This window comes from Uloborus diversus, chromosome 10 (genome assembly GCF_026930045.1).
Source record: "Uloborus diversus isolate 005 chromosome 10, Udiv.v.3.1, whole genome shotgun sequence".
NCBI lineage: Eukaryota > Metazoa > Arthropoda > Arachnida > Araneae > Uloboridae > Uloborus > Uloborus diversus.
Genome location: NC_072740.1, coordinates 102,661,083 through 102,683,852, shown reverse-complemented (window position 1 = coordinate 102,683,852; position 22,770 = coordinate 102,661,083). Strand labels below are relative to the sequence as shown.

The following is a 22,770-nucleotide window of genomic DNA, read 5'->3' as shown; positions in this document are numbered from 1 at the left end:
AAAATAGTAATAATAACATGTAGAACAGGATTCACAAATTTTGTTTTTTGTAGAAGTCTTTGGCAACAATCTCTCATTGCATTTGGCTAACTGGTAATTCAGATTAAAAAAAAATCCATTGTACTGCAAAAACCGAACGTATCAATGCAACTGTGATGAACGTTCTTGAGAACATTATTGTGAACAGGATTCCTATAAGGATATGAACTGTATAATCAAGTAAGCAGAGCATTTTGAAACCAAATGAATTGATTATGTAAACCCAGTAAAATAATGCTCTTGTATATATATATATATATATATATATATATATATATATATATATATATATATATATATATATATATATCGTTTAGGGAACATAGTTTTTTCTCTATTTAAAAACCTCTTTGCAGTAATATTAACTAAATCGAAACAGATATATTTTTTAAGCATTGCACAAACATACACTTAAAAAAAGCAACAAGATGCAACACGAAAGCAAATAAACTACAATTGACTTAAAAAGGAAGAGTAGAAAGAAAATCAATCTACAATTAAAGATGCAGATATAATGAAATTTTAGCAATAGCATGTATGTAATTCATTTACAATAAAGCCTCTTAATAAGAGACATTTGCCATATCTAACAAACCAACAAAATTATTTTGAATTTGAAATATTGAAGTAACATTTCACCTTTTTTAGTCCTATTTAACCTACTCTCTAGTCAGAATTTTCTATTTTGTTCCATTTTTTAAAATTTTATCAAGTGCTGTTGGTGTAACCGGTTGATTAGTGTTTTGAAACGGCAAAACCAATTCTCAGCACATATTCCCAATTCAAAATGTATATTTGAATTTTAAATAGCTTAATTGTAGTAATGCAGTTATAGTACAATTCTATTCCACAAAGAAGTACACAAGTAATGCCTTAAAATTTAGCAATGTGATTTATCATATTCAAGTTATTTTTCATTGATGACATGATAATTTTTATTCAGCTCTAACTGTCCATTTGAATTTTTGTTACTACTATATGCCATCACAGAATATGAGTACTAAAAGTACCATGAGATAAGTTTCGCTGATGATGGTGAAGATGCATTATGGAAGTTCCTTGACAAAATACACAAATTGTTTACAGTAAAACTTGTGAAGTTGACCATCCTTGTAAGTTGACCACCTGTCTAAGTTGACCGCTTTTTTAGGCATGGAATCAGCCCTTATTATTTATATTTAAATCAACCATTGTAAGTTGACCACTAAAGTAGTGCACCGCAAGTGGTCAACTTACGCAGGTTTCACTGTATTTGGCAAATTTTTATGCAAAGACTGGGAAAAGCGTGTTTTACAATTAAAATAATAAAATGAAACCATAGAAAAGCAACAAGAAAATTACATGATCTTTTTATGTTTAATTCATCTTTAAAAAAGTGCAAATGTCAGCAAGAAAGAGCACATATGTTTAAAAAAATCACCTAAATGAATGTTATGAGTAGCAATGGGCTAAAATATAATGCATTTAGCAAAACGAAAAAAATATATATGTATACACAAGAACTGACAATGAAGTAGAGTTGACTGAAAGAATGAACTACACAATAATAAAAGGTTGACTTTTACTGATTGGAGGTTCTAGATTAAAAATGCAAGCGTTGTAAGTTTTGTTTGTAAAATTTTACTATTATTTACCAAAATATATCTTACTACGCAAAGGTAAATTTCAATATGGATATACATAGTGGGGATAAAATTTTTAAACAAAAATTTAGTAATAGAAAGCATTGAAGTAAATTAAAAATCAGATATTTCATTTTTATAATTTTTCATTAAATATACCTCTCTTTCTAATATACTATTTTGCAACAAATTACATAAAACTAAATGTTCATTTTAAAGCAGTAAAGTTTGTTTCACAACGATGTTATTCATTTCATGTAACATAAATCTATCCATTAAAGTCAAAATACTTCTGATTTAATTTTATTTTTCACATATCACTGAAGACCTACATAATCTTAAAAGTCAACACTAGATATTTTAAGACCTGATTAAGTGTTTCTCATTTAATCATAAAAATGAAATCTTAAAAAATATTTGATTGAAAGATTGAAAGTTATAACGATTGAAATAATCTACTCAGTATGCGAGAAACACTTTGAATGCATTACTTTTCTCTTCCTGAAACAAGTTTATTACAAAGTATATATTCATAGCTGATTTTGAAAAAAAAACATAAAGGCAAGAACGTTTACAGTAAATAGCCAACTTAATACAAAAAGAAACATCTCCCCCCCCCCTTTCTACGTAGTGACTTAATGTTTATGACAGAAATATCTTATTTTGCAACTTGAATTTATACATACAACTTTACAGATAAAATTACATGTAAACATATATATGTAACACAATGCTTTAATGTATCACATATGCATGCATTCATTTACAAACAAAAGATTAATATCATCACATGACGCAGTTTAAGCTCAAAAAATTCATATGCCAAAAATAGTATAGTAACATACGCTGTGGAGCTAAACAATCCTGGAAGGCTTTAGGAAAAGAGAAGTTATTAATTGAAAGTATTAAAATTTAAATACATAACAATCAACATCAATGTATTTAAAACTTCTTCATTGTGTTGCAAAATGTTGAAAATTGTCATTGCAAAAGACTGAGAAATTTACTAAATTTCTAGAAAAAACAAGAAATGTTTATATGAAACTACAAACTAATATGTATATAATATATATCCCCCCTGCTTTCTTTTGTGCTTATGTTTTAATTAGTTTATTAATACAATATATATATATATTATGTATATACACATATATTAATTATAATGTCACTCTATGAATAATTTGTTCATGCTTACATATTTATACATAGGGCATTCATAAACACTTGCAAAAAAGAAAATGAAGAAAAGGAGCTATATATATATATATATATATATATATATATATATATATATATATATATATATATATATATATATATAGCAAAGAACCTAGGATTTGAACGGGAAAATAAATATGAATTGAACAGCAAAATCTTTAACTTAATTCACTAGTATCTCATTCATGTAATCTTTATTGAGAAAGAAGAATTAAATCCTATCTATCAGTGTTGTTTTGGAAGCTGACCTACTTTACCTAACTTTTTTTTTGTTCTCTAAATTAACCAAGATTTTAATTTGTAGAGTAAATATTGTTTACTTGGCTGTGCAACATAAACAATCTACTTTTTCAGCAAGAGTTCATGTAACATGGACATTCCGTTCATGGATATAAGAATTCAGGAATTTTGGAAATACAGGTATATAGTTTTTGAAAGAACATATTACTAAAAAGGATTAGATGGAATTAGAATTGCATACTTATGCCAACTGGACCACAAATTGTAAAATGGTACTGTCCAAGATAGATGTGAAATGATAAAGATCAATGCTCAAATGAAGACAGTCATTTTATTTGTCAAAATCTAATGATATAATTTGCAATGTCAAAAAAGAAAAAGAAAAAAATGTAGATCTTCAAGGTTTCGTTCAACAGTTGCAACAGAAGCTCAACACCGTTAGTACCCACACGTTGGGTATCTTTCAGACAGCTGAGTGTCTATGCATGAGCAAGGAGCAAGATCCTCTTCAATGTCTACAGCAGTACTCTTCGTTTAATTGAGTGATAAATAAAGTAAAGAATATTGAGAGGAAAATATAAAAAATGTTGTTTTTATAAAGAGTTTCAAGGGCCCTAAAAAGTAAGAGTTACAACTAAGGAGATTTTAAGGACTGTATTCACCATGCGTACATCATTTTGATCATATATTTGGTGCTTAAAAACTCATTACAATGAAATTCTTGCATGAAGAAATAATTTATTTCTTTTTCTTTAATAATTATTGAAATGTTTGTTATGTATATTGCTTTTTGATACTATTACAAATTATAAGTTGCATTTTGATCCAGATATACAATTACTTGAAATCTGGAAAAAAAATAATAATATTTTCCAGAATAACAATCATAAGTAAACTTACATAGGAGCACTGGTTATGGCACTGTTCCATTCGACAAGTTTACCTCCAACTTCTTTCAACCTGATAAAAAAGTGAAACCTATGCTTAGTGGAGCATGAAATGAGAAAGGTTAATGCATATCACATTATCACAAATAATACTACTGATTAAATTTAATTTGAAAATATACATCCACTATTATGCAAGATGTGGAATGGCTGTTAATGAATTGGATTTGCATTTTAGTGTGATTTTTTATCATACAGAAACACTTTCTTTTTTTACTAAGAGTAAATTAAAAACGAAATATAGCAACAAAGTAGTTTCCAAGAAATGTCTCTAACATTAAATATTATTGAAATGTATTTTATTTAAAATGTGTCACTATGTCTGATCATATTTCAATGTAAAAATTAATAGAGAAAATTAACTGTTGGTATTTCCCTGAACATCCCCTATTGCATCTTCTTTCTCTCTTTCTTTTTTTTTCCTCTACTTTTTAAGTTCTACTCAAAGCTATGTTCTTGAGGTATTAAATTAATGTTTCAGCGTGTGAAATTTTGAAAACAAATGCATTCCTTGTTATTTGGAAAGATACAGAAACATAGTCATATACAACAGGAAGTGTTAATAAAACTACTTTTTTGATTTTAGTATTTGTTCATAAACTTGATTGTATTCTGACAGAAAACATGCTTCTATTCTATGTATACACCTAAGTTTGAGTACTTTCATAATCAGGGTTTAAAAATATAAACAATAGCTATAAACACAATTTGTACACATACAAGTGATACATTAATGAAATGTGATACTAAAATCTTCTGGAGGGTTTTCTTTTAATAAAAATACTTTCTGCTGTTTTTTTTTTTTTTGATCAAAGCAGTACTTTCATATGCATAAACTACTGTATTAGAATTTGCATTCATGTTGAAACTAATGGCTGTAATGGGGGGGGGGTGCTTCCCCTGCCTCGCTGCACCACTGTATACTCCTATTCCCCTCCTTTGTTCGCAGATTAATGAAAAGTATACCAGTAATACTCTCAATAAAACATTTTCTATTTTAACAGCACAAATGAAGAAATAAATAATTATTTTATTTTACTAAAACATTTGCAACCAATGTTGTTTCCTCAATATAGTTGACATTTGCAAAATAATGAAAGTGGAAACATCAAACAGTCTGTCATGCAAAATTATATAATTTTTTAAAATTGAATACATAGAGTGAAACAATATTTTTTTTGGTATTACATTCTAATGCTGAAAAATTCTGGACAGGAAAAGTCTAGTTATATTAAAGAAAATATTTCTTGCAACCAATATTTTATGCTTTATATAGTTACGATTAAGATGAATTGAAATGTTTAAAAATTATATATTTGTTCATAAATAATTCTAAGGACCAGTGTAAAGCACTCTACAAAGAGCAAATTCAGAAAAATAATGCAAAAAAAAAAAAAACAAAGGACACGCATGAAATTAATCAACAGAAAGAGAGAAGTAAACATGGATATAACAAGGTGCATAATATTTTGATACCATTAACAAAATTATATTTTTATGCACTGTAAAAAAAAAGTGCAAGTTTATCATTGCGAATTGGTGTAATGGTACATAACTTCTAGAGTAAGTAATGCCAGTTTTAAAAAAACTCTAAATGTTGGAGGAAACTTTCACAATGGCTGGTGAAAAGTTACACTGAGCATCAACACTACTTTAAAAAACAGCGGTAAAATTCACAGCACATGCCTAAAGACCAGTATTGATGCAGAACTATTTAACTCTAACAAGCGAAACCATCAAGGGCCTTAGTGGTCAACTTACATTTTAAAGTTATAGCCTTCCAAGCAAGTCTGTTGAAATCTTATTTTTGCTAATGTGTAACCTTTCAAACTTTCTTTGTAAAATTACAGAGAATTGTGGTGTAATCTTACACATTTAAAATAGTGGTACATTATAACGTAGTAACATTAGCATGGTGTAGCCTTCCCAAAACGATGTGTTACTTTACATCAGTTATATCAGCTAAATTGCTCCAGAACATTGGAGGCACACAGCAATGCTGACACCAATATTAAAGCCAATAAGGAAAAAACAATGCATGTATTAATGCATATTATTTTTGGCACATCATAAGGACAGATAATACAGTTTTGTTTAGTAGAATACAAATAAAAATAATGTGTCAAACACATCCTGGTTCAGAAACAAATTATGCAAAGAGAAATCAGTTTCAAATATACACAGAAAAACGACTAGACTCACGCAGGTGTTTCTTGTATATTTCGTAGACTCTGCTCCATATCATCTTTGAGTTCTTTCCATGGAGTAATGCCAAGCTTTCTTTTAAGGTCTTGAGAATGTTTCACTTTAGCTGATAAAACTTGTCTTAAAGTAGCAATTTCTTCTTCAGTCTGGAAAGTATTCAAGAATTAAATTTATTGATAAAGATAATTCCAAACATTCCTTTTTATTTAAATTCCACACACACACATGAACTCCTATAATTTTATATTCAAATATACATTGTCTTCACAAGCATGTTAGAATAACCCAAATTTTCAGACACTGCTCACATGCCATAGATTATTTTAGTTTAATCAATCATAAATAATAAAGCACAATCAATTAAATATGAAACAAATTTACAATAAATCTATTCAACACTTCAATTTAAACTCTTAAGCATTCTTACCAATATTAACAAGCATGCATGCACACAAATCAAGTAATAAATAAAATAAAGAAATAAAACAGAAACAATTATAATATTTCAATATTACCTCTAGGATGTAATATGACACCTAAAACTAACTCAAGCTTATACAAACAAACTCCAATCACATACAATTTGTTGAAAACAACTATTTCCCAAACTGAAAGGAGTAGATAATGGCATACATATTTTAGAGCAAAAATATATTGGCCAACTACATCAAAAGGACAAAGAGTGTCTGGTATTAAACTTAGGAATTTGAGGAACAGTTTACCTAATGTACACGATACTATACATTTTCAGATGAGAAATCGTCATTGTTGGCTTTGCTGTGATAATACCTAAGCAACAAAATACTTTATTACTTCCGTTTACAGAATAAGAAAGATGAGGGGGGGGGCACCAAAATGCCGCCCAGTGCCCTAAAGAGTCATAGTCAGGGCCTGTTTGCAACTATCTAATCTGAAAGAAAGTGCCAATAAAAATAGCAAAGAAATAAAAAATAGCACTAAGTTTAGATTTGTCTTCTAAAAATATCAATAAATAAAAAAGAAATCAATGAAAATAAAAACTAAATTAATACACGCAAAAAAAGCAGACGATAATATTTGATCGAGTGAATGAATGTCATTGGTCACCAGCGAAGGATCAGAATTGAGTGAAAATTCCTTACACAAAGGAAAAAGAAATTAATTGAAAAAATACTTTGCACAAGTAGAACAAAATGAAAATCCGAGCTTTCCCTGACAGGAAAAATAATTTAATAGAAATACGTGTGTGACAATAAATAAAATCCCCCCCCCCCCCCCGAAGAAGAAATATTTTCATTAAAATACACACTCCAGTTAAATATGGATCACCTGAAATCTAAACATATATATTTCTACCAAACAGTAAAAACTGTGATATTAAAATAAAGACAACAGTTCAGAAACATCGTCAACACAATCATGAATCTTAATTGAAATGAAAGACAAGTTACCAATAAGGGGAACTCCCAAAAGTTCTGGGGGGGGGGGGAAATAATAATAAACCTTCTTTGTGTGAGAACAGCAATCAATAGAAACCGCAATTAGATTGAGAACAATGATGGTTCTGTTAAAAAATTCCGTCAGAATAAAAAAACAGTTTCTGAAAAATCCAAATAGAATATTGACAATAGCCCCAAAAAACCTCGAGAAAAATATTTAAATAAATAAATAAAGAAAGAAATCCGGAAAGTCCCTATTGAAATTGGAAAATCGGTCTTCATAAATCCTTAATAAAATAAGAGTAGCAGTTTCCTAATAACGTCAACAACCGGGGCTTTAAAAATTTACCTGGATGTGGTAAGTGGGTCATTCCACGAAAATGTCAACCTGTAGGCCAAAATTTCAAACTCAATCAATATTAATGTGTTATACATCATTTTAGAGATAACATTCTTAATTTCCGAATCTTGTAAAAGGTTTTTCAAGATGGATGCCGTGCGTAGAATAATTACTGCTTGAAGATCTTCAACAACAACATGTAAATTTTACCCATAAAGCATTCAAGAAACGCGACCTGTAATTTTTTAAGCATACATTCGATGTAAATATTTTTTTTTTTTCAGTTTTTGCTTAAATTTTGAGATTTCAGTTTCTTTAATTTATTTCATTGAATTTTAATTTTTTTCTCGTTTAGCTTAATTGGAGTTCTGTGTTAAACGGCCTGTTACGTTCGTCACAAAACGTTGTATTTTCACTTCCACACTTTTTATAGGACTATAAAAAGAAAATTTTTGCTTTATTCTCTTCCCAAGAGCTTCCTAGAATGTATTTAAAATGTTGAATTTTTATTACATTATTTACACAATTAGCTATCAGCGTGACGAACGTAACATATTGATTGTGACGAACGCAATTGCTTGAAACAAACACTGCATCCTTCGAACGTTTAGTTCAATAAAAAATGAATGCAATGTATATTGGAAATAGTTGTTTTTTCAATGTCACTGTATGATATTTTGTAATTTTTGCAACAATTAACTCGATTTGCAACACATATTTGTGGAATTTTCTTGGGTTGCATTTTATGGAAAAATCGGCAGCTCAAAAAAAAAAAAAAAAACGAGAGAGAGAGAGAGAGAGAGAGTTAAAGCAGAGCAAGAATGACAGGTAAACAAAAAGAAAATGACAAGAAAAAAAGCAGCAGAGCGTATGCGAATATTAAGGCCAAAAAAAAAAAAAAAAAAAAAAGAAAAGAAAAACCACACAAACAATGATAAAAACCACACACACACAATGATAATAGTAAAAAAAAATCAAGAAGACTGAGGAATCAAAAATGAGAAGTCAGGAGGGGTCAGGCGATGAGAATCAATTTTGGAGAAGCTAGTAAGCTAGCTTTGTATAGAGTTGTAAACCAGTGCAACTTCGCCTTTCTCAGCATGCAAAGTTTACGGAAAGATTCAAAAAGCACGCTCTGCCATGTAGTCCCAGGAAAAGATAGGCTTTTATATGTCATCTTGCTAAATAATAACAATAATATTGCAATTACAGTGGTGGTAAAAAAAATTGCATCACCCGCGCCGCAAAGGAGAGGAATATCATCCCGACTGCATTCAACACACAGTCAAGCATCCTGTATCCCAGATGATTCGGGGATGTATTTCTGATCAAGGAGTTGGTGGGCTTCACTTTGTGCAAGGAACAGTAAACGTTCAGGTGTATATAGGCATTTTGAAGGAGAAATTGCTTCCTACTATCCGGGATCACTTTACTTCAGTACCAAACGTCATTTTCCAGGATGATTCTGCTCCGTGCCATAGGGCAAAACTGGTAAGTAACAATTTAAAAACCTTTATCCTGACATTAAACTTAAATTGACATGGGTTTAAGTAATTTTTTTCCTAAACTCACACGCAGGTTCAGAAATGGAAAAATGGGCATGGGGTCAGCAGTTTGCCTTGGCCTGGAAACATCCCGGTCTACGTAAACAATTATCGTATTCCTGCTATCAAACGTTTATTTCATAAGTTTTGCAGAATTTCACATACATTCATCGTTCGGTCAACCAAAACTTCTCACATAATCCCAGTGTTGTGAAAATGCGAGGGGGATGCAATTTTTTTTTACCAGCACTGTAATGTGGCAAAAATGAAAGTCAAAAAGTTCCTGGAAGAAGCTTTCTTGAAAAAATAATCCTTACAATGGATATTGTTTTCGTAAAGAAGATTACATTTCTTGATAGCCTTCTGGAAAAAAAAAATCCGCTTGTGTGTAAGGAAAAAAAAAAGTATGTTGTAAAGATCCAAGACAGAAGAAAAAGTTTTATCATTTCTTCTTTATTACATTCTAAACTGCCATTTCACCCGTACGTTTTCTCTCACGCCAAGCTCTTGTTCTTTCTGCGTCTGACTTAGGCATATTCACAGCATGATTGTATATTTTAATGAAGAAAATAGATTATAAAGAGTAAGAAAACTAAAAATTACTCGAAATCCGTCTTTTAGCTGTTGCCAAAAACAGTAAAAAATAATAGTAATAATAAAGTTAATTTTGATAATAAAAGTTAACGAACTAAATTCAAGGCTAAACCTTAGCAATGTGGATTACTCTCTTGAACTTGAATTAAAGAAATCCTCGGAAACCTGCATTATTTGAAACGTTTAAAGTGACTAAAATCCACAAATATATGCTTACTTAAGCCTTGAAATGAAATTGTTAGTTTCAATTAAAAAATTAAATTTAAAAGCTATCATTTTTCAATTTTTTTTTCTGGAAACTATTAAAAAACAACTACGTCACTTCCGTCACACAAAAATGTTGGGGATCAGAAAAGCAAAGCTCTCACATAAAAGTTTCACTTTAAAATAGAGGAGAAAAAAAAAATTTTTTTTTTTGCACATCTATATATATAAAAATGGATGTTTGTCTGTATGTCATCCATGAACTCAAAAACTAGCCGGCAGATTTGGCTGAAACTTTCACCGTTTGTTATTTTTGGTACTGGAAATGTTTATAGACCAGTTCGAAAAAAATCCGATCGATAGTTCCTTTTTTATTCCAATTTAAGTCACAATTCATTGGATAAATAGGAATAAAATTATCGGCTGCAGAAATTAATTCGATCTCATTGATAAGAAGTTAGCTGTTGCCATTTTTCTTGAGTTTGAACAAATAAATTCTTTCTTTATTGTTTTATGGCTTTTCATGCAACGGGGGGATTTAAAACTTTTTCTATTTGATACTTTTAGCGATTGATTGATCTTGCAAACTGCGTGAGTACAAAATTTGAGTATAGTCACGGCTTCACTTGATACCTGGACCGATTATTATGAAAATTGCTATATATATGTATTTTTAAACGGAGAAGGTGCATAATATGCTCATTGAAGCCACTCGCCACCAGGTGGCACTGCAGAGTAGCAACTTCTGCCCCGTTCAACCGATTGTCATGAAAATCAGTATAATGATGTATTTTTTTGTTGGCGTAGCAACGCGCGTCGGGTACAGCTAGTAGTCAATAAAAAAGCATTTATTTAATCCATGTTGAAAAATTGTTGATTAAGTGTTACTATTAAGGCAAAGTGTCAGTGCTTACTTATTAATTAATATTTAGACACGTAATGGTCTAAAAAAACTACACGAGTCATCACCGTGACGAACGTAACGCGAGTTACGCTTTTCAATGTTACGTTCGTCACCACGTCATATTTTGAAGAAATATTCATTTCTGTTACATTATAAGAAAAATAAGTATCATTCTGCATGAAAAATAAAGTTAAAGAATGAAAATAACGCATTGCACTGTTTTTACAATAATATCTACCTAAACATTAGAGAAATTGAGAGCTGAATTTCATGTTGCAAATTCAAAGTTGCAAAAATGTTACGTTCGTCACACTATAGTAATTTCGTTTCAAAAACCAATTTATGTGATTTATACCGTGTTTTATTACATGAATATTACACAAAAGTTTTATTCTTTCACAAAATTCCACAAAACCACAAGTAAATGATTATTAGACGTTTTAAACTCATGATATGCAACAAAACAAACTCTCTGAATGTTACGTTCGTCACTATGGAATGACCCAAGTAGTTCCAAAAACATATATTACAGTATATTCTTTTATTTTAAATTTTAATTACAAAAATTCAAGTAATGATTGAGGATCTGAAAAAACTAAACAAACAAAAGTTGACGTGTTTCAGGATTTTTTTAAAAAATACTATTAATGGGGGTAAACCATTCTTCGCAATATTACTCCGTCACGGTGAATGACCCTTGAACTTAAACCCATCGTAAGGAAGTACTGTTACATATCAATAGAAAGCTCTATTTTTAGCTTTACAATATTTTTTGAATTTTCCTTCTACTATTATTGGGAGAGAAGTTACAGTCATTTGTAAGAAGACACGTTTATTTTTATTTTTATTTTTTTATTTTTATTTATTTATTTTTTTTTGCACATTTTGAGTTTTACTGGCTTATATTTCGGACAATTTTCAAAATAGAAATCTAAAAAAATAGGCAGAATTATATATCTTGTCATAGTGTCCTTCATGCCAAATTTAATTGAAATCGGCAATGGTAAGGTCAAGAAGGGGATTTTTCTGACATGGAATTGCTTCTAGGCAACTAGCCGCGCGAAGGGATGAGATAGCGAGGGATAAATAGTAGGCACTTAAAATCCTGAAACACGTCAACTTTAGTTTGTTTAGTTTTTTAAAATTTTTAATCATTATTTGAATTTTTGTAATTAAAATTTAAAATAAAAGAATAAATTGTACCCTCTAATTCCCAATTAACCAATATTTAGGGGTAAATTTCAACCCCATTAAAAATGTTGATGCCAATAACAAAAAAATAATTAAAAAAAAACCACGGATTCAATATTTTTCAGTGTTGTATCGACGGGCAAAGTTTTATTCCGACGGATGATTCACACTTGGGCAGAGTTACTTCTAAGCTGCATATACAAATAAATGGACTTTAAAGGACAAAAAATAATCAAAAGGGGAAATTTTTAATTGGAGAAGCTTAAAAACAGTTGCAAAATTTTGTTTGTCCACATTTGAGTAAAAATGGCAACAATTCAAATGTTGAATTAAAAACTGATCTTTCCTTACTTAAAATGCTTATTTATCTTCGTTAATTTAGGCCCTATTGGACCGTAGGTAGAAAATGTTCTAGGGGAGGGGTTTTCCCCCCCGCGTTTCCCAATGAAACTAAAATTGAGACGATACGATAGTTATTCGAGCAGAAAGATCTATTTTTTGCTCTAAGAATTAAATTTTGAATAAAAAAAGAACTAGGATAACGGCACCAGTAACAGACATGCTTAAGACATCACTCTCAGGTTAACTCGAATTTTCAGAGAATCTTAGTGTATTTAGGTATTTAAAACTATTTTTCTCTCATGCAACTACATCTCATCTAGCGTTTGGCTGCTTCTGGATCCTCTGAATTAGTTAATTCTATTTCTGCTTGCTCAATTTCGAAAAAAGGTCCGACTCCCAGTAACAGACACCGACAATTCTGATAACACAGTAACAGAAGGGATGAGGAAAGGGTGAGTAATGGACAGAATTCCCCTTTTCTCTTCAAAATGCGCAAAAATTCTTTATTTTTAGATCTAAAACCTTATTAAATTCAAATGAACACGAAACACCGGCAGACCCCGTGGTGGCTGTTCATAACCTTCCATCACTGCCTTGTAAATACCAACTGGCTCACAAAATTCCCTCTGATAACACTAGATGGTTGCACCGTATTCATGGCAGTTTCTTATTCTAGACCCCATACTTCAATTTAATGAAAAGATCATTTTTCCGATAACCGGTTACTGCCGATTAATCGGTGCATTCCTAGAGCGCAGTACAATAACTAACCAGCGATGAAAGCAGAATTTGCATAAAACTAAATCCAAATTTCTGAGAACTATACCAATTTAACTTAACACTCCGTCGGGCGCAACTGATCTATTAGGCACACCTCGAATTCTTTAGTTAGCCACGCCTCCTCAATAGCTCATGGAAAAATGTATATTCATTTTCTCAAACTTATGTTACATTCGAAAATCATGAAAAACTGTTTTATTTCTCTTCTTTGGTGTTTGTAGTTGACAATTTTTTCGTAAGAAAATGTAAACATGCATAGAAAAGATCAGTAGATCAAAGTGTGCTTCCCAGGCTCAATGCGCCCGATCGTGTTCTACAACATATTGCGCCCGACGGAGTGTTAATATACGAAAAAGAAATGATCCCAAGAAGGTTGATAGAATGTGACGTCATAGATTACGTATATTACGAAGTATTCGTGAAATTAACAATAACCAGTGGCGGCGATTGGGGCTTATAAATGGGGGTGGGCAAAAAAAAAAAAAAAAATCCATGAGAGTTTTAGCGGCAGTAAAAAAAAAAAAAAAAAAATAATTTGAATTTTGACTTCTTGAATTCAAATTATGTTTTTCGCAATCACGAGTGTGTGTATGTAGGCGTGTGTGTTTGTGTGTGGGGGTATATGTGTTTGTGTGTAGGCATGTGTGTTTGTGTGCTGGCATAAGTGTGCGGGTAGTTGTGTATATGAATGTGTGTGGGGGGGGGTATGTGTATGTGTGTGCAGGCATATGTGTTTGTGTGCAGGCATGAATGTGTGGGTAGTTGTGTGTATGTGTATGTGTGTGTATGTGTTCGTGTGTATGTGTGCGTGCGTGTGTGTGTAGTTGTGTATGTATGCGCGTGTGTGTAGGAGATGGATGCAACCTAGAGACGGCTTTCGCTATAGGAGCAGCATCGTGAGGACCCAGTCGACGGTGATGCTGCAGAGGGTGGCGGTGGGAAAATAAAATCAAAGGACATCAAAACAGTCAAGTGAGAACAATAAGCAATCGTGATTGCTCCAAAAAAAGTTCGAAATTTTGTTCAGATTGGTTTTGAGAATTTTGAAGCAGATAAGTGGAAATTGATGCAAGTCTAACAAATTAACACGTTTTTCTTAAGATTTCAATGAGTTGTGTACAGCATAACTTTCCCTAAAGAAACACTTAGACATGAATTAGACTTGCATTATTTACTCCGAAGTATTTTGAGATGTCACAAACACTTGGTAATAATTTTATTAAACAAGTAATGGCACGTTTAAGTAAAACAATAGATTAACTATTGTCCAAACATTGAACACATAAACTCAGTTGCTTGTGCTAAATAATGCTTTGTAAACAGATGTACAAAGTAAAATAATTAATTTTGTTCTGAAAATTTTGATCTTTTTTTTTTATAGTTTTTAGTTTTGTTTCCTAAATTGGAAAATAAAATAAATAAATTCACCACAAAAAGTGAGGAGGGGGGTCCTCCCCCACCCCAGTCTCCGTCTTTGGCAATAACTACCTAAATTTACGTTAAGAAAATGATGAAACTGCTGCGAGTAAAATAACGCATACTTAAGCTTGATTAATGGATAATGAACAATAAGTTTGAGAGAAAATGTGTGAAATGTGTAAACACGTGAAAAATAAAAATAATAGTGTGAATAAAAATAACAGAAAAGGAGAATGGGACTCGGGAGTAATTAATGCGAAAATAAATACCCAAATAAATGAATAGCTGTAGTATCAAAAAAATGTTTTTACAAATATAAACGTGCAAATTAACAAAAAAAAAAAAAAAAAAAACTTTACTTTGGCTAATTCATTTCTCCACTCCTCTTCAAGTCTAGCCCTCTGTTCAGGGTCGGTTCCATTAAGTTCATGTATCCCACTATCAGGAGTTGCATCATATGATTTTTCTTCTGGAGCTTCAAAATACCTGTCTAGAAACAAAATCAACAATTTATTTTCGTACGTTTCATTAAGTATGTCAGTCTGAGTTAAGTTTTAAAACAGAAGGAAATGTTAAAAAGAAAATTTAAACAAAGAACCAATTTTTGCTTATTAAAGAAACATATTAAAACGATCAATGAATAGAAATGAAGATTGAAATCAGAGATGCCCTCCCCCCGGGGGGAAGAGGGGGGGGGGCGGGTCGCGGCGCAGGTTGCGCCATTGATATTATCAGGGTGGGGTTGTTTTGAGGGCTATATTTGTCTTTTTTTGGGGGGGGGGTGCGCCATTGCTCCTGTAAGGGAGCACCCCAGGTTAAATATTTATTAAATGACACGTAAACAATAAATTTGTCAGAACGATATAGTAAACACAATCAAGGGAAATACAGGTATTGAACAATTTGATGAGCAAAATTGCACACGATGAACAAAACCCAAACCGCAATGAATCACATAACTGCTTGAAATTAGTACAATAAACACGTTTGTTTTCTTTCCAGCGCAGTAGGGAAAAGCAAATCAGACAAAACTAAAGAAAACAGTGAAACTATTAAGATAAAAAAGAAGTAAATGAAAAACAATCATACAAATAAATAAAATTAAAAAAATAATAAAAAAAGAAAACGACAATATTTCGTGCTTTATTAAGTAGTTCAAACTTGATTTTAGCAGCAACGCAAACGACCTGAAGTTGTATTTTTTAAGACAATATGGTTGTAATGACAAGCAATGAATCAAGACGTGTGGTGAAATATTGTGTAAATAATTCTATCGCAAGGGGTCTGTTTAGGATTCGGAAAGGAACCAAGTAGCCTTCAGTAGTGAAAAGGTTAAGAACCACTGACTTCAACCATAGGAACACACTTAATACCTTCTCAGTGTGACATTACTTATCGCTAAAATGAAAAAAAAAAAAGAAAACGAAATTAATGATTATCCTAAAGATATATTAATGCGTCTCAAAACGATATGTATGATTATCTCAATATTAAACGCTTTAGTTCAAATTTCAGATTTTATGTTAAGGAAAGTTACAAAGTTTTTTTCCCTGTTAATTGTTACTTTCTGTCCGACAGTCTACTATTGTTTCGAAATTCCTACCCAAAATGATTAAAGGTCATGAAAATGAAATCAATTGAAATGTTAATGACAAAGAAGTAGAGTTTTCTCTAATTTTAACTTAATACTTTAATTGAACTAAATACAAAATATTAACACATCATTTGATATTTATCAACATACAGATAAGGAATATGTTACTGAACTGTCAGTAACATTCGCCGGAGAAACATATCTTCAAATCGTTGTTATCAATAAAAACAACGGAAACGAAAACCAGTATTTGTAAACATTCGCATTCAGCGCGAGCATTCTCACCATGTACTAATCAACAAGTAACTTTATAGTAAGTTAATGTTGATATTGTTTTTATTTTCTCAGCTCATTTAGAAAAGCATTTATAAGTAAATGGCTTAATCAATCAAGCCTTCAGTTACTAATTCGTAAAAACCAACCAAGAACGTACAGTGTCAGTTATTCCTTGCCGATTTCTTAAGATTTTTTAAATGACAAAATAAATAAAAAAATAAAATATATAAATAAAAAATTAATTAATTAATGTTTAAAAAAATAATCTTTCCATATTGTGAAAATTATTACTACACCCGAGTCACCGATATAAATAACGATTAGTTAGCTACCAAACACCTGATGTCTCAAAATATTCTCGTGAGAATTGTTACCAAAAATAGCTACTTATCTATAACCGTCAACTAAGACGGGCTGTCATTCTTCGGTGGAACTCCATTCATAAAACGTATTTCTTACTTTCACAAAGAAAATCAAGTGACCGTTATAGAAAAACTAGAGGAATTTATAGCGATTTTGATGAAAATAAAAAAAAAGAAAAAATTCCAGGCAGCATACCTGAAAAGTGTAACTTACTAAATAAATCGGAAGATTTAAAACGTAATAAAGACAAACAGTAATATTGTCAGTACAACTTTCACAACAGAGATCTCAACCCATGTAAGCTAACGATACATGTTTTAATCATATTAAAAAAAAAAAAAAAAAAAAGAATTTCAATGACATTACTTACGTTACTAACATTTGTTACTTAAAATCATTTTAACTTTAGAAATCGAAACTAAAAATAGTAGTAACAGAAGGTGAGGGAACATATAGGCTGTTATAATATATGAATATAATGTTAAAGGTAATTGACACAAACCATTTTCAAAGGCGGCTATATGGAGGTAATCTTGATACCGAGGGGGGCATTCGAGGGATAAAGGCCTCCTGGCCGGAGCATCTTCTTCCTCTAGGTTCGCCATCAACACTGGCGTTACTCCTCGGCCATCGATCGGCTCTCCCTGACGTCAGCGGTTGCTGCAGCGCGGCAACCATTATCCCCAACATCCCCGAAAAACGCACACCACATTTCGACACATACCGAATGAGAGGACAAGGCGGGGGTGTGAACCGGGGCTCCCGAATTGACGAATCCCGAGATTTAGTTCCGAAGACAGGTTTTTAAAAATGCTAAATAATTTTCAAAACGTCATAAATCCCAAACGCGCATTTCAAAGCTAACTCAGCTGAAAATTAGTTATTTTTTAAAAATCAGTTAAATCCTGTTTTTCTATACAGAAATTAATTCAACTTTTTTGGATGAAGGCAGTATGTTTTCTAGAAGTTCCTTCAATTTTCTTTTTTAAATTATTATAAAATAGTTCCTCCCATAGCCCAGCGTACATACAGTACTGTAAATACAATTCGTTTTCTCATTATGGTCAGCAGGGCCCGATTAAGATAGCTGGGGTCCAAGGCCAAATAATCTTTTGGTGCCCCTGTGTTCAAACGTTTCAATTTTAGCCGTTGAATAAAACAATTTTAGCCATTGACTGAAACAGTTTTTGCTATTTGGGGTCCAAAAACAGTGGAGACCCTTGGCCACGGCCTAGTCAGTAATCAAGCCCTGATGGTCAGTAAATGCTGGGAACCTCACAGTTTAACAACCTAGCGGCCAAATGACTGGCATTGGATTTCAAAAAAAAAAAAAGTTGATTTTTGTTTAAAATATAATTACATATTGTAGCGTTAACTGTTCATATATGTTGTACAACTGCTTTATTTGATCAAATGTTATACCATTTTCCTAAACAGTATTTTCTTTGTTAATTTCGAAAGTCCAAAAAATTGGAAAATCCGAACTTCCTATGGTTCCAATTAGTTCGGATTCTCGACGCGGTACTGTATTTTGCAAATTCGAACTGTACCTATGATTTCAATTACTCGTAGTTTGGATTTTTGACACTGTTACTGTAACTTGAAAATCCGAACTACCTATGGTTTCAATTAGTTCGGATTTTTGATGTTGTACAGTAGGGAGTCTTTCCCCAAAAATGAAATGGGATAAAGAGCTCCTGAAGAAAAAGGAGCGATTCCATGTCCAAAAGAAATAAATAATTCCTTGACTTTTGAGTTTGCAGTTCAATTCTATTCCATATGTGTGTAAAGAGGAACAAGTCCAACTTAGAAAGAAAAATTGTGGGACTAATTAAGACTTCAGTGCTTATTGTTTTGTTTTGTTCTGAAAGTTATTTTAATTTTCTGCAAAAGTTGCTTTTTACAACGGTTTCTCTTATACATTTTTCAAAGAAAGTTTTTCCTTTTTTTTTTCCTTTCAGTCATTATTTTTAGTAAAAATGATGAGAAGGGTCAAACGTGAAAATTTTTTTCTCTTTTTGAGGTTGGGGCGAATGGGTCAATTAGAAAATAAAGGGAAGGATATTTACAGTAAAAAGAAAATAAGAAGGACGATCCGCTTCTTTGGAAAACAAAGAGAGAATTCTGATACAGTCGGAGAGGCAATAATAATAAAATTAGGAGAGACCAAATAGATCAAACAAAAATCTGGAACTTGTAAAAGACCGTTAAAGTTACTGAAAAGAACTTCACAGTATAAAACTTGCTACCTAAGAAGAAGTTTTTGCACAACAAGAAGTTTTGTCAAAACTAATCGAGCCTACTTTTTCGTTTTCCATAACAATATATTTTTACTGATAATCGTTACATTTCATATGTTCATTTTTAGTTAAGACGAATTTTAAAAGAAAACAGCTACTATCAAGTCATTACGTTAATTTTTATCGCCTGAATTCATTTGACATCAGATTTCAATAAATGTTAACTGGTACCAAAAGAATAACATAGATAATAGTTGCAATCCGGCAAAATCTTTTGTGAGAATACATCCTTATGCTGACGTATTTTTGCATTTAAAAACTTATGAAATTCAGGGTTAAAATCCTAGTAACTCCGAAATATTTGCATACAAATTCAATGCTTTTTTAATACTGATGTTTATACATTATTTTTTGTCACAAAGGTATTCATTAACTTTTTTTTTTTTTTTCAGAATACTTGGATCGGAAGTTTTAGGGTCAAATTTTATTCATAGCGTTCGTAAGTGTGCGCACTGCGCAGAGTACATTTTAGAACTGCGGATACCATTGTATCGGAAGAGGTTTAGATAGGGCCAAGAAGATGAAGATTTCAAGCGATCTTCCGTGGAAAGTTTTGAACAATTACAAGTAAAGAAGCATTTTCAAGGCATTTGAGATACAGAATTGGGGAACATAAAACAAACATTTTAGCAGTTTCGTATTGCTAGTTTTTACGAGTTAATAGGGATACCACAGTACACTACTGGTGCCTTCCGCACGCCTAGGATGACTTTCCTGATTAAAAATAATAATAATAATAATTAAACAGTGAATGGCTATGTGAATGGTATATGTGAACGTGCTACTGTTCAATAATATTTTAGAACAGCTCAATAAAACTAATCAAATAAAAAATATTCTAAATATTAATTTTTTGTTTTTTAAAATGTCATATAGAATAAGACAAATTTTGTATGTATTCTCAGAAGAAAACAGAAATCGACTGACCGCGGCACGTATACTACATTTTGTTCATTTCACTAGCTTACATACAAATTTCGTAGAAAATTTTATTTCAATGAATCCCCCCTCCCTCCCTCTCCTTTTAGCATTTAATGACTTTTTTATTACTTCAATATTTTTGGGCAAAGGTAAGCTGTTTGTTAGGTAGTAAAGTAGGACGTACAAGTGTCAATACAGGAAAAAAGGTATTCAATATACTTAGCAATCCCAAGTTTTTCATGAATAGATGGAAATCAATTGTGATAAGTTATAATTTTCTGATTAAATAACAAACTCTTAATTTCTTTTTGAGAAAACTAAATGTACTTGTTCGTGATTTTTGGATTTTGGAAAATTCCTGTGCTCAACTTACGCATGGTAAATTCCATCTTTTTTATGTATTTCCCAATCTTGGACACGAGCATGCTTCGTGTCATGGAAGGACGAAGTTCTTTTTCATGTGATAGGCCACCTGGATAATATCGTAAAATGCCTGGACGGAATCATATGCAAATGCAACATTCTGCGTAAAGTTTCTCCAGATGATTTGTCATCCATCAAACTCCTTCTCTCTTTTTATTTATTTATTTATTTATTTTTTTTTTTTTTGCCATTCAGTCCGCTTGGAAACGTAGTTTGCGGCAACGTGTAGAAAAGAGTAGTTCTATGAATCAAAATTTAAATGTAGGGTTCTTTGGATTTTTTTAAAATTCCAAAAATTCAGTCATTTTAGTTAATAGACGTAAACATTCAAATTCCCGAATTTTCTGGCGAAAACAAACGGGGGGAGGGGGATTATCCCTCCCCCCCCCAAAAAAAAGGCAAAGTTCCGACTTTCTGTATTTGTATAAGGAAAACCCACTTAGCCCTAAGGAAGGTTTTTGCCCTCTATAGCGCCCGCCTCTCATGTGAATTTTTGAGCATCAAAGGTGCCAACTTCAGCAAACATCAAACGTAAACTGGGTTTGGTAAGGAACACACACACACACGCACAGATACATACAGCCATTGATTATGGTGCTGTGTTCATAAATGATTTCACACTTCTTTTCAACGTTTTTGGCCCTCTTCTTTGTCAAATATAACGCTATTTTTCATTACTAAATGCCTAAAATAGTGTCAGTACTTATTTCTCGATCTTCCTTACTTTTAAAATTAATGTATTTTTTAAATTCATTACAACTATTATCGATTTTGCTTTGAAAGTTCAAAAATCTTAGTTATCAATTAACATATACTAGGCAGAGCCAAATGAATTCACTTCTTCCACAAAAGTATTTGTTAAGAGGAAACTAATATTTGTATACGTACTCAAAAGTCAAAAAAGATTAACGAAAAGGAAACGATGTTTCAAAACGTTGATGTTTTTTGGTCATTGTGTCAATGCCATCGATGTTTTGAAACATCGCTGTTATGTATTAATGTCCCCCATCTCTATCACCAATGCAATCAAAATCAAGAGACTAAGAAAAAACTAATTAAAAAAATGACAGTATTCTAAATGAGGGTCTTTTATATAAAGAATTGTAAGTTAAATACCTTATGTTTCTTTTTTAAAGTACTTAAAATTCGCGTTAATGTTTCAACAAAACGAGCTGATGTGTGCATCACACGACTTTTTATGTTAATTTAATGATAATAGTGCCTTGGACTTGGAGTAAGCAAAAAAACACTTCAAATATTTTTACCCCAAGTTTGTTGCGAACCGAAGCAAAAAAAAAAAAAAAAAAAAACCGTTTTATCCGGATTAATTTTCCCAATGTTAGCAATTTTAATGTGATTCAATGGTTAACTCCTAAATATTACCAATAGTGGCCAAATTGAAACCGGATTTAAAAAGAAAAAAAAACGCAAAATTTCAACTTTCTGTTCTTGAGTTATGATACATATGCACATACATACGTACATACAGACGTCACGAGAAAACTCGTTGTAATTAACTCGGTTATCGTCAAAATGGATATTTCGGGTGTCTATACGTTCTTAGGCCACATGTGGTCGGGTTGAAAAAAAAAAAAAAAAAAAAGAAACTCAATACTCCATTTGGGGCGAGCAAAATGGAAATTAAGGCTGATTTTTGAGTGAAATTTTTTTCACGAATACAATATACTATTATTTTTTTATCGTGTGATTTCTTACAAACAATACAACCATAAATATTTTTCAAAACAATTCGAGAATAAGAAATAAAATAATAACAATACACACTTTGCTCGAACAAATCTCAGAAATACGGTGAAAAAGTGCAAAATAAAATGGCCCATTAGGTTAAATGGTTTGAACTTAAGTGCTATGAACTCAAGTGAAAG

General features: G+C 31.6%; 1 protein-coding gene across 3 annotated transcripts in view; it reads right to left on the bottom strand.

Moving 5' to 3' along the window:
• The window catches only part of LOC129231240 (tumor protein D54-like), a 77,757-nt gene that overhangs the window by 2,357 nt on the left and 52,630 nt on the right, over positions 1-22,770 (bottom strand). The window contains exons 1-5 of one of the 3 annotated variants that reach the window (XM_054865513.1): positions 17,743-17,879; positions 15,367-15,497; positions 6,269-6,417; positions 4,020-4,079; positions 2,507-2,533 (exon numbers count right to left, since the gene is read on the bottom strand). In XM_054865513.1, the coding sequence (XP_054721488.1) occupies positions 2,507-2,533; positions 4,020-4,079; positions 6,269-6,417; positions 15,367-15,497; positions 17,743-17,845 (470 nt within the window). In that variant the 5' untranslated portion in view covers positions 17,846-17,879. Of the gene's footprint in view, positions 1-2,506; positions 2,534-4,019; positions 4,080-6,268; positions 6,418-15,366; positions 15,498-17,742; positions 17,880-22,770 lie in introns of those variants that run through there. The other 2 variants (XM_054865515.1, XM_054865514.1) reach the window with 2 other exon arrangements.